The sequence below is a fragment of the Schistocerca serialis genome, chromosome 3, assembly GCF_023864345.2.
Source record: "Schistocerca serialis cubense isolate TAMUIC-IGC-003099 chromosome 3, iqSchSeri2.2, whole genome shotgun sequence".
NCBI classification, from domain to species: Eukaryota; Metazoa; Arthropoda; class Insecta; order Orthoptera; family Acrididae; genus Schistocerca; species Schistocerca serialis.
In genome coordinates, this window is record NC_064640.1 from 318,060,686 (window position 1) to 318,081,748 (window position 21,063).

General features: G+C 41.2%; 1 protein-coding gene across 1 annotated transcript in view; it reads left to right on the top strand.

Annotated features, from left to right (window-relative positions):
* Positions 1 to 21,063, top strand: part of LOC126471601 (myrosinase 1-like) — a 269,377-nt gene that overhangs the window by 200,524 nt on the left and 47,790 nt on the right. The window contains exon 11 of the mRNA XM_050099838.1: positions 14,019 to 14,156. Within this exon, the coding sequence (XP_049955795.1) occupies positions 14,019 to 14,136 (118 nt within the window). The 3' untranslated portion in view covers positions 14,137 to 14,156. The remainder of the gene's footprint in view (positions 1 to 14,018; positions 14,157 to 21,063) is intronic.

The window sequence follows — 21,063 nt, forward strand, 5'->3', positions numbered from 1 at the left end:
CTGTCATTTCTCAGTTTACTTTGGAGCCTAGTGTTACGTTTTTCACACGCCATTATTGTCACAGTATTTCACACGACAACACAGAAAAACACAATTTGAAGATCAAAAATAAGAGAACACATTAACATAGCACTGAAAATAATATCTAGTTAATTGCAAGCGCAGCTGCGAAATACTTGCTGCAAATCTACATGCATGCCACAACTGTTTTACTATACAACAATGAAAGACTGCAACTACAAAGGAAATTCTCTCTACAATTATGCGCTAGCAATAAACAAAAGCTACACTAAATACACAAACTACAAGAAAAAATCAGAAGATTCCAGTGAGGTATCCTAGGCTAAGGGTCGACATATGAAACGTCCCCTTTGAACAATTATACATGACTGTGCTTAAACTGACACACAATATTTTTAGCGCAACGCAATCTGACTCAAAATTCCCTACTAAAGAATGGCCCTGACAAACATTAAACTATACCTTTCACAAATCACTTACCTCACAAAAATCTTCGCTGCTCAAGCTACTGCAGTACAGCGAGCGCCACTACTGCCAGCTAAATAGAAGATTCAAACTACTGAAGGCACTAACTACTGATAGGGATAGTTAGCAAATGAAAGATATTAATAGAGAGCAAACAATGTATTTACCTTAATATCATCACAAGTCATAATATATATATCAGTTCATGACAAATTAGAAACCTCCGCCATCTCTCTCCCCACATCCACCACTGCTGGCGGCTCACCTCCAACTGCGCAACGCTACGCGCTGTTCACATCCAGCTGCCGCTGCCCAACACTACAATGGCGAGTATTACAACAATGCAAAGCAGCCACAGACTGCACTCAGCACAGCCAGTGATTTTCATACAGAGGTGGCGTTACCATAAAAAACCTAAACAGCCTACTTACATAGAGAAAACGTAAACAGCCTACTTACAAAGTACAATGACTGATAATTTCGCCAGACTCGGTGCACGATGTGGACATATCGTAAAATATGGACTAGGTAGAAGATTATTTGAGGCATCGAAACCGTTATTTTTACGCAAGGCAACACCTCAATCCGTTATCCTTCTTCTCAACTTGTTGCTAATTTATGGTTATCAGTAACTGCCAGAAGTGTACGACACATTTTGTCAAATGACAAACATCTTGTGTTCAAGAAACGGCTGCAGAAACCTCCCCTAACAGCCAGACGCCAATAGGCTACATTGGAGTTAGCTGAAGAACATATGTCATGGACTTCAGATTGGGATAAAGTTATCTTCAGTGATCTGAAGAAGTTTAATTTCGATGGGCCGCTAGATTTCACTATTATCGGCATGATATGAGACAAAGCAGTAGATAAGAATCAGGAGAAATTTTGGTGTTAAAAGTGTTATGATTTGGACAGCCTTCTGGGTTAAGAGTGAATAACGCATTGCTTGGCTGAACACTACAATGAGCTCTGACATCTACTCTGAGATGCGAGAGACAGTATTTACTAGAATGTATAACGACCTAGAGAATGTTTAACGCAATGGAGGGCCGTATGTGAGTTGAGAATTGCGATATGAGAAGAACGGGCGACAATTTCGCTGAAAGAACTGCAAATCTTAACAAAGCCAATGTCGAACAGAATTTGTGAGGTAATTAGGAAAAACGGAGGTTGGACAATGTACTAACAGTGCAATAGCACAACAGGACAGTGAGTGCCTTTATACCAATTTCTGTCCAGGAAATGCAAACGCCTTGATTTATTGCTCATGTTATGAAAGAAACTACGTAATTTATGCCTTATATTTCTCTACTCTCCCCCCCCCCCCCCAAGAACCATGGACCTGGCCGTTGGTGGGGAGACTTGCGTGCCTCAGCGATACAGATAGCCGTACCGTAGGCGCAACCACAACGGAGGGGTATCTGTTGAGAGGCCAGACAAACGTGTGGTTCCTGAAGAGGGGCAGCAGCCTTTTCAGTAGTTGCAGGGGCAACAGTCTGGATGATTAATTTATCTGGCCTTGTAACACTACCCAAAACAGCCTTGCTGTGCTGATATTGCGAACGGATGAAAGCAAGGGGAATCTACGGCCGTAGTTTTTCCCGAGGGCATGCAGCTTTACTGTATGATTAAATGATTATGGCGTCCTCTTGGGTAAAATATTCCGGAGGTAAAGTAGTCCCCCATTCGGATCTCCGGGCGGGGACTACTCAACAGGACGTCATTATCAGGAGAAAGAAAACTGGCGTTCTACGGATCGGAGCGTGGAATGTCAGATCCCTTAATCGGGCAGGTAGGTTAGAAAATTTAAAAAGGGAAATGGATAGGTTAAAGTTAGATATAGTGGGAATTAGTGAAGTTCGGTGGCAGCAGGAACAAGACTTCTGGTCAGGTGAATACAGGTTTATAAATACAAAATCAAATAGGGGTAATGCAGGAGTCCGTTTAATAATGAATAAAAAAATAGGAATGCGGGTAAGCTACTCCAAACAGCATAGTGAACGCATTATTGTGGCCAAGATAGCCACGAAGCCCACGCCTACTACAGTAGTACAAGTTTATATGCCAACTAGCTTTGCAGATGACGAAGAAATTGAAGAAATGTATGATGAAATAAAAGAAATTATTCAGGTAGTGAAGGGAGACGAAAATTTAATAGTCGTGGGTGACTGGAATTAGGTAGTAGGAAAAGGGAGAGAAGGAAACGTAGTAGGTGATATGGAGTGGGGCTAAGAAATGAAAGAGGAAGCCAACTGATAGAATTTTGCACAGAGCACAACTTAATCATAGCTAGCACTTGGTTCAAGAATCATAAAAGAAGGTTGTATACATGGAAGAAGCCTGGAGATAATGACAGGTTTCAGATAGATTACATAATGGTAAGACAAAGATTTAGGAACCAGGTTTTAAATTGTAAGACATTTCCAGGGGCATATGTGGACTCTGATCACTATCTCCTGGTTATGAACTGTAGATTAAAACAGAAGAAACTGCAAAAAGGTGGGAATTTAAGGAGATGGTACCTGGATAAACTGACTAATCCAGAGGTTGCACAGAGTTTCAGCGAGAGCATAAGGAAACAATGGACAGGAATGGGGGAAAGAAATACAGTAGAAGAATGGGTAGCTTTGAGGGATGAAGTAGTGAAGGCAGCAGAGGATCAAATAGGTAAAAAGACGAGGGCTAGTAGAAATCCTTGGGTAACAGAAGAAATACTGAATTTAATTGATGAAAGGAGAAAATATAGCTATGCAGTAAATGAAGCAGGCAAAAAGGAATACAAACGTCTCAAAAACGAGATCGACAGGAAGTGCAAAATGGCTGAGCAGGGATGACTAGAGGACAAATGTAAGGATGTAGAGGGTTATCTCGCTAGGGGTAAGATAGACACTGCCTACAGGAAAATTAAAGAGACCTTTGGAGATAAGAGAACCACTTGTGAATATCAAGAGCTCAGATGGAAACCCAGTTCTAAGCAAAGAAGGAAAAGCAGAAAGGTGGTGGGAGTATATAGAGGGCCTATACAAGGGCAATGTACTTGAGGACAATATTATGGAAATGGAAGAGGATGTAGATGAAGATGAAATGGGAGATACGATACTGCGTGAAGAGTTTGACAGAGCATTGAAAGACCTGAGTCGAAACAAGGCCCCGGGAGTAGACAACATTCCATTAGAACTACTGACGGCCTTGGGAGAGCCAGTCCTGACAAAACTCTACCATCTGGTGAGCAAGATGTATGAGACAGGCAAAATACCCTCAGACTTCAAGAAGAATATAATAATTCCGATCCCAAAGAAAGCAGGTGCTGACAGATGTGAAAATTACCGAACAATCAGTTTAATAAGTCACGGATGCAAAATACTAACGCGTATTCTCTACAGACGAATTGAAAAACTGATAGAAGCTGACCTCGGGGAAGATCAGTTTGGATTCCGTAGAAATATTGTAACACGTGAGGCAATACTGACCCTGCGACTTATCGTAGAAGATAGATTAAGGAAGGGCAAAACCTACGTTTCTAGCATTTGTAGACTTAGAGAAAGCTTTTGACAATGTTGACTGGAATACTCCCCTTCAAATTCTGAAGGCGGCAGGGGTAAAATACAGGGAGCGATAGGCTATTAACAATTTGTACAGAAACCAGATGACAGTTGTAAGACTCGAGGAGCATGAAAGGGAAGCAGTGGTTCGGTAGGGAGTGAGACAGGGTTGTAGCCTATCCGAGATGTTATTCAATCTGTATATTGAGCAAGCATTGAAGGAAACAAAAGAAAATTCAGAGTAGGTATTAAAATCCATGGAGAAGAAATAAAAACTTTGAGGTTCGCCGATGACATTGTAATTCTGTCGGAGACAGCAAAGGACATGGAAGACCAGTTGAACAGAATGGACAGTGTCATGAAAGGAGGGTATAAGATGAACATCAACAAAAGCAAAACGAGGATAATGGAATGTAGTCGAATTAAGTCGGGTGATGCTGAGGGAATTAGATTAGGAAATGAGACACTTAAAGTAGTAAAGGAGTTTTCTACATGGGGAGCAAAATAACTGATGATGGTCAAAGTAGAGAGGATATCAAATGTAGACTGACTATTTCAAGGAAAGCGTTTCTGAAGAAGAGAAATTTGTTAACATCGAGTATTTATTCAAGTGTCAGGAAGTCGTTTCTGAAAGTATTTGTATGGAGCGTAGCCATGTATGGAAGTGAAACATGGACGATAACTAGTTTGGACAAGAAGAGAATAGAAGCTTTCGAAATGTGGTGCTACAGAAGAATGCTGAAGATTAGATGGGTAGATCATATAACTAATGAGGAGGTGTTGAATAGGATTAGGGAGAAGAGAAGTTTGTGGCACATCTTAACTAGAAGAAGGGATCGGTTGGTAGGACATGTTCTGAGGCATCAAGGGATCACCAATTTAGCATTGGAGGGCAGCGTGGAGGGTAAAAATCGTAGAGGGAGACCAAGAGATGAATACACTAAACAGATTCAGAAGGATGTAGGTTGCAGTAGGTACTGGGAGATGAAGAAACCTGCACAGGATAGAGTAGCATGGAAACCTGCATCGAACCAGTCTCAGGACTGAAGACCACAACAACAACATTTCTCAACTACTTTCATAATAAATTCGATATAGTAGGCTACAGACTTGTACTAATGCTTCCGAAGGAATCCTGACTTTATACTGATTACCACTACTTTATATTTCCCTGAGAATGTAAGAAAAGAATGAAAAGTTCACGTATTTTTCTGTCTTGCAAGTGATATTCAGATAAGTGCAGATACTTCCTGTACTCCAGTTTTTAGTTGTTTTGGACATTGATTGGCCACACAGGAAGAAACACCTCGTGTTGAAGGTACAACGCTATTGCAAATTCTTAGAACTCAGAGCTATCTGCCATTTTCAGCTGTAAGTTGAACAGCCGCGAACGCCAAATACTTGGTTGATTTCACGAAAACTGCATCTAGGTATATTGCGACTAGTCAACGTCCATTACGTGTTCTGCCTTTTTATTCAGACTGGTACTGAACTGACACGGCTGTTTATGTGGTGAGGCACCATGCAAGTTCTGTTTGAGAAAATGAAGTATCGTGGGTGGTGAAAGGGGGGGAGGGGAGGGAGGGAAGTTGGCGGAGTGTACACTACGTCGAGGGCTACATTACTAAGGTACAGTTCAACATCGAACGCATAGTCATGCCTCAAAATATTATTCTTCGCAGACCTAGAGATATTTTGCCGTCTTTTCATAACAGATTTAAGATCGCTTCCTTGGCTGTATCATAATCACATTACGATATACGTCTTTACAGTCGCCAGAAATCTACGTGTATTTCAGTACATAAATAATTATGGAAACTGTAATTTTTTGCTGCTGTACCAAAATTAGAGTTATTGTCGTTTTACAGCCAGCGCAATTTGTGAGACTTGCTTTACTCAAAACTTCCGGACACAGGTGGAGCTAGGGGGGACATCAGCTCCATAGGAATGACCAGATTCACTAGGTTCTGTGCCAGGTGTTGTATTTTTTCCCTTCGTCGTTCCATTCAGACACATACGTGACCGGGCGAGCAACAAGACAGCTTATAATCCGGACCTGACTGCATGCATGCACGCATCTTACCGCTCAAATAGCGTGTAAACAAAAATTATTGTCACACAGTACTTGAGACAGTGATATCAATTACCTTATTTTTATGTACAATGGGCACTGTTAACAAAGCTCGTCAGTGACTAAATTGTTATTGGATATGATTCTGCTGTGATGGTGTTCGTGATATTATTATTTTGTTGTAAGCAGAGATTTTAGATGGTAAAATAAAGACACCCTTTATCAGCGAAAGTACATCGTAAAAAATTGAGGTTGTGGATGTAGAAGATTTCCGGTTTGGAATTACCTGCATTTTTGTACCATCTTTGAAAGCAAGCTGGACATTTCGCACATAGATGAAATCCGTGAAAACAGTCGTTACATTCACACAGAAAACAAAAAGTAGAAGTAAAGGAGTCTTTTCATGATTATTTTCAGCTATCTAGAATGAAAGTCGTCAGCACAGTAGAAGATATTTTGAAGGTTATTAAGCAGGATAATCTGGGTACAACATTGTACCGAGGACAAGGATAGGGCAATGCTTCTACAGTGGCTGGGGAGCGTACAGGAGTTCAAGCAAGAATTCGTGAACTTAATTCTAAGGCATTATTTCCGCCCTGGCCAAACCACTGTCTCAGTGTGTGCAGATTACACGCTTTTGCGACAGTCCCATCATGTGTGGCTTATTTTGGACCCGCAGAATTTTTTTATTTGCTTTACTCAGTTTTTAACAACAAATGAACAATCCTTGTAAAAAACTTTGAAGTCACAGTTAAGAAAATTTCAGATACACGATGGAGTGCTCACTATCTAGCTGTTAAGCTTTAAAAAAGATAACGGATGCCACTGAGAAACTGTCTGATTTTTTTGTAAACTGTGGGACCCAGAGGAGCTGCTCAAACTACTTTACCTGCATTATGTGATTTCTCGCTATTGTTTTTTTCTGTTTTTGGAGTACTGTCTGCCTATAACGCTCAAAAGTATTAAACACGCTATTGGAGTCAGCATCTACATATCATCACCGATTTCATGCAAATTTATCGTATATGCAGGGTGTAGTCATACCCTCCCACACATCACTATTAACATTCTCTGTCTCTGCACAAGTTCTGAAAATTTCGTGAGGTGTAAGATATAAAAAAAAATTTACTTATCTTCATTTTCTCTTCCTGTTGTTGGCTACAAATATTGCGTCTGGGGGTACATTCTTGCGGCTGATATTTTGATTTATAACTTTGTGGGTTCCTGGTGACTAAATAACTGATGAAGATTTACCTGTATTATTCTTGAATTTTATTCTTTGTCAATTTTTTCAACATCACACCGTCCTTCCAATTTCCACTTCTGTCACACCACAAATTACATTATTAGTGACAAATCAAAAACACGTCTGATTTAATCAGAGGCATGCCCACTACTACCTTTACTTACATTCACGGTACTCACAATATTCCAAAGAGCTTACAAAGCAAAATAGTTTAAAAGTTTTTGGCGAAAGAAGACTCTTTACTAAGCCACATAATTACTTTATAAATGAGTCCAGAAATAAATTTAATAATTAGCGTTAGGTTGTGCAATTAATAATATGAATTTTAAAACTATACCAGATATTTCGTAAAATCAAATATTTCTCCAAGAAGAAGAATTTTAGCTGTATCCATTGTAGCAATTTAATTTCTTTTTATCCATTTTATCCTGAAACATAATACATCGTATCAAATGAAATTCTTTCACTGAAACAGCCGAGCTAATGTTCACCTATACAACAATCGATAGTATAAATGGTATCGATTATTTCTATAAAAAAAGGTAATGCTAGAGGAGGGTGTCCCATTACAAGGGCTTGGTTAGGAATGAAAGTGGGAGCTCCAGATGGCCAAGCGTTTAGAAAAAAATAACGGTCCGTGCGCGGAATAAGCCATTTAAGTTACCATAGTTCCCAGGTAGCGGTTAGCGCACCGGAAGGAGTAGAGAATGGTAATTCGAGGCTCGTAGGTTCGAGTACCTGTGGGAGAGCCAACTTCTGTATTTTCTTTTTTTACGTTACTTACACTGCAAATAAACCGAAGTAATCCTCATTATATTGTATTTATTAATATTTTCATAGCAAGCATGAAAAGGAAAGGCAAAGGGAAATTGGGATTGCAAATAAATTCCAAGACCGGATTGTACTTAACAGCTTCCACCAGGACTCAGCAAATAACTCTGCAAAGAGGGATTCCAATTAAAACATCCGATCAGACTGGTAAGTCGGGAATGCTCATTCGTCGACGTCGATCGAAATACTCTTTTTAGCGTCACGTGCAATAAAATATTTACATTCTTATTTAATGTTTTCAGGTTGCCAGTACCAATCGGCTTGCAACCAAACCCTAGACTGTCAAGGGGCAAAGTAATAATCGTGGAACGATATGAATAAACAAAGTAACCCACTCGTATACAGCGCAATATCCTACAATCCCTACTAGAAAACTATGTATACCTACAAGATAACAATGTCGCAGATTCCAAAAAATGGTGGATGAGAACGTGGCTAAATATTTGTATGTCGTCATTATTCCACTAAAACCTGGAAAACTTAAAACAGCCGGCAAAACAAAATTTTTGACTGATGTAATTAAGCCCTATGTGCAGGAGAGCAAATTTCCTCTGTTAATTAACTCGTGGAGAGGACAAACAAATCAACGACTATACGTGGAAATTTTTAGAGTTGAAAAAGAATTCCCACAATGCAGCACTCAAGTGATTCCTCCCAAACGCATTTCATTAGTGAAACCCTGCGGTGTCTGTTTTTATGATAATGTGAAGAATTTCATGGAAGACATTCAATACTGCTTTTATGTCATCCAGAGAAAAAATGAAACCAGAAGACTGCATGAAAATACATTCCATTATACATCACAAGCTACCCCGCGAATATTAAGCACGGATTGCTGCCACATTGTGCAATCAGGGAGAATTTTTTATGACTGTAAACAGTTTATTTATTCTATAGAAACTTGGAAATAACCTCGTAATTGTAAAAATGCAGCGTTTATAACATGTGCACGAAGTCGAGAAAATTACTGCTTCCCCTGTTTTAACTACGAATGTCATTCCAGCACGTGTAAATCATCAGCTGAAAAATAATAAAATTAATTTTTTAGATGAACTTCTCGAGAACGCCTTACAATTCCTTCCTGGAAATTTATTTGCAATGAGACATTTTCCTATCCTTTTCCCTTTCAAGGCTTTTATGAAAATATTAATAAATGCAATATATTGAGGATTATTTCGGTTTATCTGCAGTGTTAGTAACGTAAAAAACGAAAAATTGGTTTCACTAGGGGGACTCCAGCCTACGATACTCGGATTACCGGTCTCAACTCTTTCCTCTGCGTCAGCCGCTGCCTAGCACTCTGACATAAATGGCTCAAGCCTCGCCCGATACGCGCTGAAAATGTTACGCTCGGCCATCAGAAGCTCCCACTTCTGGCACTTTCACTTTTGGCGAAGCTCTGCATGTACTCTAAATTTGGACGAGATCTATGATAAGTAGGTGTGGTCCCCTTATTAGATGAGAAGTCTAATGCTCTTTTTGAAAGGCAAGAGAAATTATCTTGCTCAAAATGGTTAAAATGGCTCTGAGCACTATAGGAATTACCTTCTGAGGTCATCAGTCCCCTAGAACTCAGAACTACTTAAACCTAACTAACCTAAGGACATCACACACATCCATGCCCGAGGCAGGATTCCAACCTGCGACCGTAGCGGTCGCGCGGTTCCAGATTGTAGCGCCTAGAACCGATTATCTTGTTGACGAACCGCAAAGATGTGAAGGACATACGTGACGAAATGGGAATTTCTGTGGGAAAAATGAGAAACTGTCGGAAAGAAGAAAATGATGCCTGGAGGGAAGGCTGCAGAGGAGGCGATGACTTTGCACCAGGAACCGAGAAGGTCTGTGTTAGGGAGCACTGACAGATTTCTAGAAGAAATCGATACAAATTGCAAAGCCGTGCAACTTAGACCGTTTTGCTGCTTTAGAGTCCAGAAATCTGATTAAAATATCAGAAATGGAAGTTCCCAAGTTTGTAAAATGTTTACTTGACAATTATGAGATTTCTGAAAATGTTATCCTTGCGGAAATTCCACGCCTAAGATGATTTCTGCAAGCTGCGGAATGTTCCTGTTGTGTACATAGTTCCGCGTAGTCAGCGCGTACGCAACTTTCCCACTAGAGCGCTCCCCGCTAAACACAACAGCGCAGGCGCAGCGCTCGTCCATCTCCGCACTATGAGATGGCGCTGCCATAGAGACGGACCAAATTCTGCTTCCGCCGATCCGCGTTTTAATATGTAACGCAGCCAATGAGATTGCTGCTAACGTAGAACCTTTTCTCCTCGCGGATCAGTCTCGCGCAGCGATACATGAACGCGCGAGGTATTATAACGAGTGTACAGACCTCCGATTAGGGAGTCTGCATTTGTCTGTACCAGTCTGTACGAGTTCTACATTAGTCTGTACCAGTCTATAGTCAAATTTCAGTCTGTGCCTAATAAGATTACCATATTCCTGTACATAGTCATGAAGATAAATGTATAGACACTTATGTCAAGTATCAGAGATATATGTGAGAATAAGATTAACGTACCAATACCAAAGGAACTACAGATGGTCAATTGTAAATAGCATCCAGAAACAAGTTAAGTAATTTTTATGCTTGTTACTATTTTAATAAATGTGTGTGAAAATTAATCAAGTTCTGTTTAAAGTTGGTCACCGTCAATCTGCTACTCTAAGCGTGCAAGTGGCCTTTCTATCGTCTGACCTAACGGCAGAAGATAAACACGCCACGATAAGACCACGAGACATATTGCTGACACTCGCCTATTTCGCTAGAGCGACAAGTCTAATAATATGATGGTGTGTGTACTGAAGGTCTTACAGTACGCACACCACAGTTCCAGAAGAAGAGTCTCTTGGATGGACGTATTTAAGATTCTTACAGTTAGTTTGTTGAATATGAAGTTTCCGAATTTCTTCGTAGCCTCATTTGGACGTTAAGATTTTTCTTAATTTTGTGTGTTTCGGTAAAGTCATGTGAGAGGAATTTTTCAAGTCTCAGACTAATTAACAAATATCTTAGCTCATTATAGGTCAGTCACGACTATTTAGTTTGACAGTTATGTCAATCGAAAATTTTGTAGCTGAAGGTATCGATTTTCAGACGCAGTTCCAAAATTTGCAGCAGAATAAGCTAGAAGGATGAAATTCTAAGTTACATGTTAAAAGTCATCTACCACTAGGAAGATTGTTGGTTATTTGTACTGTTTCATAAATAATCAAGGACACTGTGTTATTCACAAAACTGCGTTTTATTTATCAGTTTCCATTCATAAAAAATGTTTGCAATGTAGTTAGCATTATACGTTGCTTACTTAGGAACCTGTATCAAATAATTTCTTCAAAAAATTATTCGGTTCTGTATAGTATAGAGTGCCAAATATTCCACGACTTTGGTGTTGGTATACATATCTTCATCTAGAATTCGTTTTCCAGTCCATATGATTCAATGTTTTCCGAGGGATGTTCCCTATAGCCGTCGTTCTAGGCGATCCCTAATGCAGAATATTTTCCTGAACTTGTCTCACGGTAACGAAAGTCAACAACACACCTATATTCGCTTGTTTCCTTCCAACTCAAATTCTGTGCTTCTTCTTCTTCAGTTGATGATACTTTCTCTACTACCCATTCCATGAACTTTTCCAGTCCATATGATTCCATGTTTTCCGAGGGATGTTCCCTATAGCCGTCGTTCTAGGCGATCCCTAATGCAGAATATTTTCCTGAACTTGTCTCACGGTAACGAAAGTCAACAACACACCTATATTCGCTTGTTTCCATCCAACTCAAATTCTGTGCTTCTTCTTCTTCTTCAGTTGATGATACTTTCTCTACTACCCATTCCATGAACTTACAAACAAGTGTATTTAAATCATTATACTTCTTGAAAGAATGGTCATTTGTCCTTTCATTGTTCTTCGAACTTTCTGAAGTCTTTGTGTTTGTAAGCCGTTGAGCTGTTGACAGGCATTGTTATGCGGAGACTTGCAATGTCACTTTATCACGACGAACGTGCTTGTCACAACAGCTCTCCACTTTTCTCTGTAAGAAGAGGAGGCTATTACCCAAGGTCCGATACACGGCTTCTTGCACACAAATATGTAAACCACGATTTAAAATTTAATACAGTTTACGTATCCTGTTGACAGTTTTCAACGAAATTTATGATTTTTTTACTACCCAATGTAAGAGAAACAGAAGAAAACCGAAGAAAAATATGTTGCCATATGTAATCACATCACTTGCTTAATACAGTTATAAGATTAAACCAACACTGCTAAATACACTGCTCAACAAAAGGTTGGAATACTATCTTAAAATGTAGTGTACGATACTAGAGTTCTCACTGACCTAGGCACTTCATGCATTATCCAGTTAGAGCACATACTCTGGACGGTGTTTACTACTGGCATGCTTTGTGGCCGTTTCCCCGTCAAGCAAACATAACGCTGCCGCAGCAGCACACCGCGAGCAGTCCAGTATCAACAACAGCTTCACCCAGTTTGTGTTCAACACTGCAGTAAAGTTCCACGTAGAGGCATATAAAACTTTGATAGAGTAAGGATAGTGGGTTTACTTTCAGCAGGTTACACACAGCAAGATGGTGCCGACAGGTTACATGTCACTCAAAGTGGTGTGTCTAAGCTGTCGAGAAACTGCAGAGAGACGGGAAATCTGAACGCTAGACCTCGCAGTGGTCGTCCTGGCATGAAAACACCAATGCAGGATCGTTTCCTCCAACTGCCGGCTCACAGGCGCCCAACATCAACTACCAGAAATATCGGAAATGACTTCTCCCAGACAACAGGGATCCGTATCTCAGACCAAACAGTGCATAGGGGATAGCATCAGGGTGGTCTTCATTCCAGAAGACCAGAGAGAAGTTTTTCACTGAACTAACGAAGCCGACGCATTTGAAGGACCTGGGCTATTGCACATCAACATTGGACCATGGCAGATTGGAGTAATGTTGTGTTTACTGACGAGACCAGGATTGGTTTGCAACCAGGCAATAGACGTGTTAGGGTTTGGAGAACCGCTAGGCGACACCAGGAACGCCGATATATTCAGGAAGTCCATCCGTCTGCAGGTGGGAGTGTAATGTTTTGGGCGGCAATAATGATGGGACGGCAGACCCCTCTCAGCTCCATCTATGGCAATTTGACTGGTCCTCGATACCTCCAAGAGGTCCTAAAAACGACTGTAAGGCCCTAAAGACGTGAAGTCGGTCACAAATTCATCGTAGTCGATGACAATGCAAGGCCGCACCGTACTCTAGCAGTGCCTGGGTATCCTCAAATGTGCAACATCAAACGAATGCATTGGCCAGCACAGTGCCCAGACTTGTACGCAACTGAAGATGCATGGGAACTGTGGAAGGTGGCCATTGCACAGCGTCCGAATTCACCTGACAATCTTCAGGACCTCACTGAAGCTGCCAATGCGGAGTGGGACCTCATACCCCAAGATAAACTTGGTGGTCTCATCCAGAGCATGCCTCACAGAGTGGAAGAACTCATGCGTGTGCGAAGTGGACATACTCACTACTAAACACTAATAATCATCATCATTATCATCACGATATAAAGATTTTCACTGTTCCTGTTTTCAAGGTGTACACTTAGGAGAGAGCCTGCTTAGTTTTTTAATGATTTTTTTGTAACTAACTAAAACCTTTCTTGTTTTCAGAAGGAATTGTGTTTATTTTATTTATAAGGTATTTGACAATCAGTGGGTAAACTATAAGAAGTCATTATAGTAAACTCCGTGTTATTCCAAACTTCCGTTAGGGTGGGTATTTGCTTTGGTAATAACTCTGTTAATTCCGTTTTCAGGGAGAAGTTCGGATTATTCCACGTTGACTTCAATAAGCCAGATCGACCTCGAACACCGAAGGACTCCGTAAACTTCATAAAGAATGTTTTCAAAACCCGCAAGTTACCAAGAGATTAATGAAAAAGATTTCCACTTAGGTAAGTTATTACATACTCTAACAATATTACGAAAGACTTGCTAACGTATTATCCATTAATCTGTAAGATATGTACATCACAATTAACTGATTTTCTGTTATATATCGTTTATGTCTAGCGCTCAACATAAAATGTCGATTCCTAATTATAAACAACTGTTAACAGCCTTCTTTAATTTCAGAAAAAATGAATTATCATTTTTTTAGAATTTTTCAAACTGAAAAAGCTGTGTGTTCCCTTAAACTTTCAAGAAAGTATTCACTAACATACTTTATTTTCTTTACCACCCAAGTTCACGCTACCACTTAAAAGAGCTTAGCGCCAGACGGAGATCTGCATTTTCAATTGCACACAAAACTGGATACATCAGTTCTGTTTTAATAATTAAACATTTTAAAACAAACGAAATCAGAATGTTATAGTATGGTATGATTGGCAGTATGTGGAAACTGTGAATGTGCCACATTGAAATGACAGTGCAGTACGCTGCATATTACTTGCTTTTGTATTACAAAAAAAATGGTTCAAATGGCTCTGAGCACTATGGGACTTAACTGCTGAGGTCATCAGTCCCCTAGAACTTAGAACTACTTAAACCTAACTAACCTAAGGACATCACACACATCCATGCCCGAGGCAGGATTCGAACCAGCGACCGTAGCGGTCTCGCGGTTCCAGACTGCAGCGCCAGAACCGCGCGGCCACTTCGGCCGGCTTTGTATTACACATTTCTCAACAACTTAAATCACGAATGAAACAAATTTTCAGTATTATTTGATTATTCTTGGTGCACTGAAGATGTAATGCAATTTTTATCTGTTACAAACTGCTGGCATACCGAGAGACGCAGATAATTTCACAGATTTTCGCCTCAGGTTTGTGCTTTATTTGGTTTCACGATGTTCAAAATGGTTCAAATGGCTCTGAGCACTATGGGACTTAACTTCTGAGGTCACCAGTCCCATAGAACTTAGAACTACTTAAACCCAACTAACCTAATGACACCACACACATCCATGCCCGAGGCAGGATTCGAACCTGCGACCGTAGTGGTCGCGCGGTTCCAGATCGTAGCGCCTTGAACCACTCGGCCACCCCAGCCGGTGTTTCACGATGTAAAAATTTCTTTAACACACACAAGTTGATTGAAATGTTGTAGCACTTTTGCAACCTCATTAAGGAAATGTGTGCATTTAATCTGAGGAAAGCAATGTAGACATCCTCGGTAGTTTTAAAGTAAAAGGACTTTACTCTAAAACGGTAATTACCTTGCAGATCAGTCAGTTGCATCTGCATGTGCATAGGGGCGCTTTCAGCTGACATAGCAACAATCTCGAAAACAGCTTGGAAAAAGATGTAAGACTGGCAGTGTCCTCAAAACATTTAGGAAACTGTCCTTGTAATTCGTTCAAGGCCACAACGAATTCTTCAAACTTTACATTTCCTTAGACGTCAGTGACCTTAGGGAATTGGACCATGTTTGTCAAATTTTGGCCTTCTATAGTGCGATTTAATTTTTAAATCCACCCTGTCAAATCAGAAATAAGTTGTTTTTCGCCTTTAAATGTCTTACACAGGGCAATGTGATGTCAAGTAAACTTAAATGTAAGGTCTGCAGTCGATCCGAAAGATCTAATTTTCTTTCCTGCACTCTTTGTTCCTCAATAAATTCAACACTAGCGAGTTTTAAATCGAAAACTCGTTCCAGGCATTCCCCTTCTCTTACCTAACGCAGTCTGCAGTAATGTATAAAGTCCCACACTCTCCTTTCAGTTCCACTGGAAAATGCGATACTGCAGTGCCCGTAACCATCGAAAACTGTTGCAACAGACAGTGCAACATAGCGTGCTGCTTCAGAAATTTTACTATTCATACCACCAGTTTCTTCGCACGTTGCATTCCTCCAACTTTAGCACAAAGTTCTTCTTGATGTACAGAACAATGAATCCTGTCTGTCAATCGTTGTAATTTTTTTACTCTTTCATTGTGAACTAACTCTTTAAATTCTTCGTGCATGTTATTGTAATATCATTTCATAGTAAATTTGAAGTGCTCAAAAATGTTCAAATGTGTATGAAAGCTTATCGGACTTAACTGCTAAGGTCATCAGTCTCTAAGCTTACACACTACTTAACCGAAATTATCCTAAGGACAAAAACACACACCCATGCCCGAGGGAGGACTCGAACCTCCGCCGGGACCAGCCGCACAGTCGATGACTAACTGCTAAGGTCATCAGTCTCTAAGCTTACAAACTACTTAACCTAAATTATCCTAAGGACAAACACACACACACATGCCCGAGGGATGCCCGAACCTCCGCCGGGACCAGCCGCACAGTCCATGACTGTAGCGCCTTAGACCGCTCGTCTTTGAAGTGCTCCTCGCTTGTGCGAGTGCATAATATATATGATCATTCTCATCCCTCTCTTCTGTAATTCCCATTCATTTTTAAAGGCTTGTGACTACAGATTGGTAAACAGCCTCTTTTTGTGGACCGAGCCACTGGACCTGCGAACGTCCTTCACACTATGTTCAAATAGTGAAGGGTAAACAGCGCTGACACCACGATTCTGCCGAATTGAAGAGAGTTGTGCCAACCAAAGATGCCAAACAGCAATGCTAAACGAAATATCGCGCCGTACATCGTACTTCCGAGTAGACCCGACACAGGCCGAGCCTTGGCCCGCACACCTGGCTCGCGTGAAGTTTAGCTCGCTGTGGCCGGTCCTGCCCTAATCCGAGCTCGTGCTCCGTCTCTAACAACTTCGCTGTCGACGGGGCATAAATTCCAAATAATCCTTTCTTCCTAACACCTTGTTGACAGCGAAACATTTTACCTGGGAGCTGTGCTAAGTGTGAGACAAAGTTTCTGGGCTGCATTATAAATCTTTTATTTTACGGACTAGGGCGTGACTATTGGGGATGGAATAATTGTTCTCGAAAACGAACGATTTTTTCAGAGTGTCATGGAGAAATATGGCTAATTCATGGCACACGCTATTCGTGATATTAGAAATAGAATTGAATTGAGAACGAAGTTTTGGGGGCCGAGGGTTCATGTTGATGAGCATTTTCTTATGGAAACGTTTGATTAAAAATTTTGTGTCACTGATACCAAGTTGTTTTCACTAGACATCAAAAATCTTTATACAAACGTTCCCGTGCAAGAAACGCTTACGGCCGTGGAGAACAATTTAAGTCATTTCAAAAAAGAACTTTCAGACGAACAAATCACAGACTTTATGAATCTAATTACAGTCATAGTCAAATACAGCTATTTTGAATTTAACTAACAATTGTATCAGCAACCCGACGGTCTCGCTATGGGAAATCCGTTAGCTGGTATCGTTGCTGACATTTACATTAACTCTCTAGAAGAAAAGTTCTTCTATTGTTTCTCATCTACAGCTAGGCATCCTGTCCTATATCAGATATGTCGACAATATTCTAGCCATCTACAAAGTACCTGTTGATGGCATTGATCGTATTTTCAATCTCTTCAGTGAACTTCACTAGAAAGTGTCCTTCAGCAGCGAACTCGAAAATGAGGCCCGTCAATTGAATTTTCTTGATTTAACGCTTACAGTAGAAGAAAATAAAATCTCATTTAATGTTTTTCATAAAGAAACATATACCGATCAGATCGTATCTGCGTCTTCTATGCACCCACAATCTCATAAGAACTCTTTCTTTCACTCTGCTATTCACAGAGCTACTTCTATTCCACTCTCGAAAGAAAAAGTCGAGGAAGAAATTAATATAATCAAAACGATAGTAGTTAATAACGAATACGAACCTGCCATAGTGGATAACATCCTTAAAAGGAAAACTGTAAAAACAGTTACTACACTCGGCTCCTCTATCATTGAGTCCAGCCTGAAGAAGAAGTTGTTTTTTTCTATTCCCTTCTTGGGTCCCTTCTCCTATCAGATTCAACACGTTCTTAGTGATAAATACAACTGTAATGTCACCTTTTCAATCAATAATAGTCTGAAAAGAGGAGCTTCAAACCTTAGTAAAATGAATAATAATCTGAAAAAAATTTTATTCATAATTTAAAATCGATCCGTTCCACTTTGAAAAACTTTAGTGTCTATAAGATTCTTTGCGACACCTGCTCTTCTTACTACATAGGACAAACAGGACGTGCCTTTACAGTCAGATATAAAGAACATCTTTTAAGAAAAAATGTTACTAACACCCAAAAATCGCCTTTTGCTGACCACCTTCTGACTACAGGTCACGCTCTTAAAGCTATTCACGATATCAACATTTTGCTCACTGAGAAGAAAGCGCGTAGATTAGATGTTCTCGAAAAATTAGAAATTTTTATACATCTTTCTCGAAATGATGGCCTCATTCTTAATGAGCAGTTACAATTACGTAATGAAAGCTTCTTCAACGGTATAAAACCGTTACTCGATATTTGATTTCGTGTTCCCTCGTGCAGTTACCGAAATATGTTTTCTACCTAAGCCGATTCATAGTTGTTTATACATTAAATGGTTTATACCAACTACATTTCATTTTATACTGTTTTTATATTCGTTGAGTTATTCAGCTCCTTTTGTAATTCTGTAATGGCGTTTTTCAGCTTTTAAACTGCATTTCTAAGCTCTTACGTAGACAAATTATTGCCATTTCTACTCTCCTCCTCCGGCACAGGCCATGAAGGCCCAAAGGGACCGACGGCCGCCGTGTCATCCTCATCACACAGGCGTCACTGGATGCGGATATGGAGGGGCATGTGGTCAGCACACCGCTCTCCGGACCGTATGTCAGTTTCCGATACCGGAGCCGCTACTTCTCAATCAAGTAGCTCCTCAGTTTGCCTGACAAGGGCTGAGTGCACCCCGCTTGCCAATAGCGCTCGGGAGACCGGATGGTTATCCGTCCAAGTGCTAGCCCAGCCCGACAGCACTTAACTTCAGTGATCTGACGGGAACCGGTGTTACCACTGCGGCAAGGCCATTGGCACCATGTCCCCTACTGTCTAATAAAATATTACCTCTTACTTCATGTATTACATATTTCACCTGTCTATATCTGGAATGTTAAGTAGCCAGTTTGTATTTACGTCTGTTAGATGGCACTTTTGTTATAACGTTCACCTGCCCGCAATTGCTAACGCGAGCGCCTCAGTGTGGTGCTACCGCAGCTTGACCTGTATCCTTTGATGTGTGCTTTTCATGGACAAGTTCGCAGGTGCTTATTGCTGGGTGGGCTGCCACACCATCCAACACCATCCCCTCAAAGTCTGGTGTTCGGACATGTCTTTGGCGGGAACTTTGGCCGATTTTCTGCTGCGTGAACGACCCCGTCTCTCGTAAGTTAGTTTAAAAATGGTTCAAATGGCTCTGAGCACTATGGGACTTAACATCTGAGGTCATCAGTCCCCTAGAAGTTAGAACTACTTAAACCTAACTAACCTAAGGACATCACACACATCCATGCCCGAGGCAGGATTCGAACCTGCGACCGTAGCTGTCGCGCGGTTCCAGACTGTAGCGCCTAGAACCGCTCGGCCAACGCGGCCGGCGTAAGTTAGTTCCACGGAGATAAACTTCTTCCAGTTCGGATGACGTTGTTGGATTCAAATGGCGCAAATGGCGCTAAGCACTATGGGACTTAACATCTGAGGTCATCAATCCCCTAGACTTAGAACTACGTACACCTAACTAACTTAAGGACCTCTCACACATCCATGACCGAGGCAGGATTCGAACCTGCGACCATAGCAGCCGCGTCTGTTGAGATGGCGTTCTCTGTGCATTCATGCTTCTTTACACGCACTACATCCTGCCGTACCGTACTTTAAATGCAGGTCTGCCAACTCTAAAGATGAGTAACGTTCCATCTTTGTCTAAGTGTCATGTACTGTACACAGGAACACGCCTCACTATGGACACATCACAAGCTGTCTGATGCAGTAGACAACTGACACCATGAATAGTGGTGTGAGTACGGCACAAGTTGCGGTGCATGCAGTCGTCACATGACACGCGTGCTATGAGCTATACTGCGTATAGTATGTCTGTTCTGTGGTCAGGAGAGTACGCTGTTTATCGCCCGCGGCGTATTCCAGTGTACTGCAGACACCCTGGATCGGTAGAACTGCGTGCCCCGTTGTAATACATACATTGAGACTGGCGATCGTCGCTTTCAACAGTTACTATGAGCTACGCTGTTGTTATGCTGTGTACGCTGTGTATGTCCATAACACGGTAAAAATGCATTTCCGACCATTGGTTGGTTTGTTGGCTGGCTGGCTTATTGGTTGATTTGAGGGAGGGTTGGGTTGGGTTGTGTGAGGAAGGAGACCAGACAGCGAGGTCATGTGTCTCATCGGATTAGGGAAGGACGGGGAAGGAAGTCGGCCGTGCGCTTCGAAAGGAACCATCCCGGCATGTGCGTGGATCGTTTTAGGGAAATCACGGAAAACAAATCAGGATGGCCGGACTCGGAGTTGAGGGAGGGGACCAAACAGCATGGTCATTGGTTCCATCGGATTAGGGAAGGATGGAAAAGGAAATCCGCCGTGCCCTTTAAAAGGAACCATCCCGTCATTTGCCTGAAGCGATTTAGGGATATCACGGAAAACCTAAATCAGAATGGCCGTACACGGATTTGAACCGCCGTCCTCCCGAATGCAAGTCCAGTGTGCTAACCATTGCGCCACCTCGCTCGGTCCGACTATTGGTTCCCTATCTCGATACAATCGACTGTGGGTTCACTATCATCTGTCTCCGTCTCACCCAGAAGGTTTGAGACACCTTGTACGTTGCCTCGTTATATCAAGTCCTGATAAAGAACAAATTAAAAACTCTCAAACTATGCCTACCTTAACTTAAATATTCTAGCAATCCGTCGTCGTCGTCGTTGTTGTCTGAGCTTTGTTTGTGTG